Here is a 6,000-nt window from a genome sequence, read left to right as displayed (position 1 = left end):
ACATGGCATACATCCTAAGGCTCACATGGCAAACAAATAACCTTTCACATGGCATACATGCCCAGTCCGCCAGGTGTCAGCGTCACAAGCAATCGTTCATATGGCATACATCGTGAGGCTTGCACGGGAGACAAATAATCGTTCACGTGGCATACATCTTGAGGCTTGCATGGGAGATAAACAATGGTTCATATAGCATACATCTTGAGGCTCGCATAATAGACAAATAATCGTCCACATGGCATACATCCTAAGGCTCATATGGCAAACAAATAACCTTTCACATGGCATACATCCCCACTCCGCCAGGTGTCAGTGTCAGAATGAAAAGGACGACGAAAGTCCCTTTCAAAGGAAGGCCTATCGGCCTAATTACTTTTATATCAAACCAATTTGGTATTATTAATCCATGTAATAATCTAAATTAGACACGGTATCGTCAAATACAAAACCCAAATAGAAGGTAAAATGCATTTAACTAGGGTTTAGGGGTTTAGAAAAAGCGAAACAAACTCAGAGAAGAGTTAGATTTCAGGACCATAGGGGCAGTTTGCATGTTGCCATGGCCACTGAATGCAGGTATGAATTGAAACTCCTCAAAGCAGAAGCAGATGGAGTAGGGCCGTCTTTACTGTTCTCAGCCCCGGGAAATGGCCCCCAGTATCTCTTCAATGTACCCGAGGGTTTCTCAAGGCTCGTTCTCGAACACAAGCTCAGGCCCTCTGCGCGGCTGGCCTCTGTTTTTCTCACCTCTCTTCGCCCTCGCTGTGCGGTAAGCTTTAGTTTTTTTTCATGGTGGTATTTCCCCTAATAACAAAATTAGAAAATTCAATGCAGTAGATAAGTTTTTGAGAATGTTGCATACAATCAACTAGACAATTCAAGAACGTTCAAATACATAATTATTTTTAGAAGCTGCTTTTGAAAAACACTGCTCGAAGTAACATGGACTTCGCTTCGCGTTAGGCAATTATTCTACCAAAATTGCCAAGCTTTGAGTTGCACCAGGGCTCATCCTTTTCTGAGATATGCCAGTTAGGTGGGGCCGACCACTATGAAAAGGGAACTGTGGTCGACAGCGTACGACTCCGTTGGCATCACAAATAAACCAAGGACACATGGGCAAATTCAATTATAGATAAGATAAATTTATTTTATTAATGTCCAATAGATCACCACACAAGTAGGTCAGTAGGACTACAACGGTATATTCAGTGTAGACACATCCTCTGGGAGTGCAAAATCATCTCCTAAATCAATGCTTAATTTTTTTTATTGAGATCTAAGAACAAGCTAAAAACTAGATTCTAATGTCTAGCTAAGGGAGGTGTAAGATAAGGTTCAGGTACGACAAAAATGCTAGAAACTGAAAATCTCGTCCTGAACTAAGCGAAAGAGGATGTCAAGGCTTGTAGGAGCTTGTGACCGAGGACAAGTAAGGGGATTGAGAATCGGGCTTGCTATTGGAGTCATAAATACTCTGAAAAGGCCAATGCACAGGTGGATGATACCCTTTAGGGAGTGACTAGGGCCAAGGGTTTTGACTCTATGCTACAAGAGGGAGCACAAGGGTGCCGGGGCCCAACTTTTCTAACATTCGAGGCCATTTGGAAGAATTTCCGCATAGAAACTTACCTATTTAGCTGAATCTGATGAGTAATGTGTTGGGCAGGGGTAACCTACTTTGGAACCAAGCTAGAACTGGGTCGTTTGCTGGTCTGTTGTTTACATTCTATGACATGGAACAACAATGCCTTATGAATATTGAAGAGGTTGGTTGATCATCGGGGGGTCAAGAAGAGACATGATGCCTCATCGATTTGGACTCTGAATTATCATGGTCTTTTCCTATTGTTTGTTGCTCTGATTGAAATGGACAATCCTCTAAAGGAGATGGGACACTTAGACGATGAAATCTATGTTCAAACACTTATCTCATGAAAATACCAAGGTAACCTTGCTCAAGATAGTGAAAGAAAGTGGAAAGGGAGCTTCTCGACTTCCAAAATAGGTAGTAATATCTACCTCTAATGCATAGTAGAAGGGTCTCCGAAGAAAGAGTTGCACCTTTGTCTCTAGTTCCGATAAGTGAAAAAGCTAGCTAGTCTCATTCAGCCACATAATGTTGTGATTGGTCTTTATCTCGAGTTTGTGAGAACCCACTTGAAATCGACCTAGAGAGATCTCAAGGGCATGCGTCTAGTGTCTACGTTGTGTATGGTCTAACAATAAGGTTGTCCGTCAACCCCAAAACATCTTTATCTTCATTTAAAGAAGTTTTAGGGATGATAACATTAGTGACATTATATATTTCATTTTAAAATGGGTGAAGATTTCTTATATTCTACGGTTCGATTTGCATATAAAGTGATGCAAAAGCATAATATGAGAATCAAAATATCATGGCATATTTAGAAATTAATGTCACTATTCAGAAGAATATTGCAATATATTTCCCTAGCGAGATCTCTAGGGCATGCATCTAGTGTCTATGTAGTATATGGAGGTCTATCAATAAGGTCGTATGTCAACTCTAGAACATCTTTATCTTCATTTAAAGAAGTTTTAGGGATGATGCCCTGAGTGACATTATATATTTTATTTTAAATGGGCGAAGATTTCTTATATTCTAGGGTCTAGATCACATATAAAGTGATATAAAAGCATAATATGAGAATTAAAATATCATGACATTTTTAGAAATTAATGGCATTATTCAGAAGAATATTGCAATATATGGTTAAAAAAGAAGAAAAAATACATGAGATAGTGGGAAGCATTGCTTCCAAAGATATTTTTGCACACTACTTGCCCTAAGCATATAAACAGGGGCGCCTTACCACCCAAAATTTGTACCACACACCTTACACTTGAAAATCCATGAAATAGAATAGAAGTGATTGTTCATTAATGATGAATAATGCCTTACAATGAAGTAACTTTAGGTTTGAAAACTCATGAAATAGAATAGAAACGATTGCTCGTTGATGACAAATGATGCCTTACAATGAAGTAAGTATCATTTATTTGTGGTACACAATAGTTCTAACCCTAGAGATCATGGTCACATAATAAAATTGCACTGTGAACATCTAACAACTTGGATGATCACACAAAAATAACCTTAATGACCACTTGATGTTGACATTATATTGTCCAACTAGCCCATGTGGATCCATAGTACTCAATGGAAGGGTCTTTTACATGTATAATATATAAAGTTGTGTTAGGGGCAAAAGAAGTTTGAACAATGTGCTATGAGTAGGTTGGGGATGAAATGCTCTACTTGTAAATGAATGATTTATTGGCTTGTTAAATATTTGCAACGAAGAATGCTATATTGAAAAAAATAACCAAGACATTGCAATCTTAGATAATTAATTGGAAAACAGAGTTTCACAATCCAAAGTTGTGATGTTTGTGCAATACATTTTGTTATCATCCCTAAATGTACCACCAGGGAAATTTATGTCAATGAATATTAAAACCTATAGAACATGAAAGAATAAGAAGGGAATAGTTTTATTTCTATTTTTTGTTACGTAAACCCCAATAATTTTTCCATGAAAAGAGATTTTCCTAGGATTAGGAACATAGTTTTAGAAAGAATAGATTCTTGTATCTTCTTTATTAGGATGCATGAGAAAGGAAGGTAACTTTTGAGGATAATGTTGATGTTTTGATAAACAACTAAGGTGAACCTATTTTGAGATTACAAGAAAATTCCATCCTGCTGAATAATCCCTTTCACATTTTCATGATAGGGGATTCAACCTAGTATGCAAGAAAACCTTGTCCTTTAGTGAATTCATTATAGACAATGAAGGCCATTTTGTTTCCATTTATTTGTGTCAAGTATTTTTATGAAGTTGGTATGCTATATCATGGCAACGAAACCCATTGTTTGAAGGTCCTTATTATGAGTTCTATTGTGCCCCTATACATGCCCTGGGAAAACTTGGTGATTATGAGTTTTATTTTCGCTAAGCTTATCTACTAATCAAGTTACTTGGATAAGGGGACCAATGCTTCTCACACAAGACCAACTTGAAATTTTGTTTAACTTGTTGAATAATCGACTTATGTTGTTAACAAATCAAACATGGTAATAATCATCTAGTCATACAACCCATACCTTCTATAATACAACTAAATCATCATTATATCATTATATACCAACATAGTTTTGATTTAACTCTGACTCTATCAAAAGCAATGTTATCAGACCGAGCCGGTCGATCCCATAACCAAGAACCAGAAAAAAATCGGACAAAAAACCAATTGACCAAAAAATAGATAAAATATTCAGATTTAAAAGAAAAGCAAATATATCCATGTTCCATCCATATCAATCGAAACCATTTTTCACACAAATATGCAAAATTTCTCATTTATATAACAAGTAATCTTGCATATATCCAAAAATAACACTTAGTAACAATACGTTTCTAGAGTTTGAACCAAAATGCATCAAGAAATAGGCTCAAATCGACCTTTAGACAACAAAAGTAAGCATGGTACTACAACACTACAAATCTTGTACTAATGGTTATCATCAAAATCTTCAAAATTATCATCCTGCTCATCTTCCTCCTCATCCTTTGCAGTGGGATTTTGGCTTGATTGCCTTGGCCTTGAAGGTTGTGATTTCTCTCCATGTGAAGGTGGGTCCAAGTCCATTTAAGAAAGGTTTTCATTGTCAAATGCTAGTGCTTGTCTCTCCACAACCCATTCTAATGATGGAGCAATGTTGATTGGAGTAGAGAAAGAAGGGTTTTGCTTGCCTAATGTTAATTTTAGATAACAATGGTATGTTCTATGCTTAGCACAATTTACTTCAATGTTCTTTAGCAACCCAATAAAAATTTACAACAATTTCTAGTAGCAATCACATTAACAATTAATCACGTTGACAATAAACGCAGATAGAACATAAAAACATATGCAGAAGACAAGCCAAGAAAAGAGGACACCAGATTTGGCGGATGCCAGGGAAAAACCCTAATGTGGGGAAAACCCTTTGATCAAATCTTCTTCTTATTATTCAATAGTTCAGCAAAGAGAGAGAGAGTACAAAAGTCAAATAGACTAGCCCAATATAAAGTAAAATCAACCCTGTCAAATTCTGCAGTCAACTGCAGTCAAACTTCAACCCTAACCAGAAAGTCAACGCTGGTCAAATCAGCAGCAAGTCACCTCCTTTGAAGCTCGGTCAAAGGCAGATTAATTCAACCTCCATCAAGGGTCAAAGTCAACCCAAAACAGTCCCACAAATATTGGTCAAACAACAGTTAGTCTTGTGGTCAAGTTGGTCAAACAGTCCTAAATACCTCAATTTTTGTGCCAATTAGTGCGGCCTCAAGAGAGCAAAATTCTACCTCCAAAACGCAGTCAAAATTCAGTCAAATCAACAAGGGTCAATGCTGGTCAACAGTCTGAAACTTCGGTTCTGTTTTGACCTAGAAAAACAGTCCTCCTAGCCGCACGTGTGATAGAGAGAGAGAAGATCCCCAAGCTATACGAACCAATCTGTTCAAGAGACAGAAGAATGGTTGAGTGAATGATGTCCAAATGAGGAGAGAAGTCTCTTCTATTTATACGCTTTGATGTGTGTGAAGAGACACATCTATTGGGTTTCTTGAGCCTACATTAAGCTGAGGTTGACCTGAACAATTTGTACATGTGAGAGAATAAATTCAAAATCACACTTCTGCTTGTCCGATTGAGATGATCTTTATATCAAACTTGGACCTCTCAAAAAGAGGAATCCAATGCAATAATTATCTCCATCATGTGAGCTGTCCCAAGGTGGATTTTAGCCCTAGTTTCCAATTTTAACACTCCCTCTCAACTAGGGAGAATTCCACCTGCCAATCCATCTGTCATCATCATGCCATCTTGTCATCATGTACCATCTCTGTCATCACTGCTTTGCTGAACCATGAAGTAATAATGAAGAAGAAGTGATCGAGAGTGAGTCACATGACCTTACCACTCCCC

The 6,000-nt window shown here is 37.5% G+C and overlaps 1 protein-coding gene across 4 annotated transcripts in view; it reads left to right on the top strand.

Annotated features, from left to right (window-relative positions):
* The first annotated feature begins 464 nt into the window (after positions 1 to 464).
* LOC149255262 (uncharacterized) overlaps positions 465 to 6,000 on the top strand; it is a 47,502-nt gene continuing 41,966 nt past the window's right edge. For 3 of the 4 annotated variants that reach the window (XM_089460417.1, XM_089460419.1, XM_089460418.1), the window contains exon 1: positions 753 to 772. Coding sequence is in view for 1 of the 4 variants with exons in the window: in XM_089460416.1 (XP_089316542.1) it covers positions 563 to 772 (210 nt within the window). In the remaining 3 variants the exon portion in view is untranslated. Of the gene's footprint in view, positions 773 to 6,000 lie in introns of all 4 variants that reach the window. The other variant, XM_089460416.1, reaches the window with a different exon arrangement.

This window comes from Pinus tabuliformis, chromosome 7 (assembly GCF_031772625.1).
Source record: "Pinus tabuliformis cultivar Carrire ecotype Pingquan chromosome 7, CPIR1, whole genome shotgun sequence".
Classification (NCBI taxonomy): domain Eukaryota; kingdom Viridiplantae; phylum Streptophyta; class Pinopsida; order Pinales; family Pinaceae; genus Pinus; species Pinus tabuliformis.
Note: the sequence above shows the minus strand (reverse complement) of the source record. Positions and strands in the feature narration are given on the sequence as shown.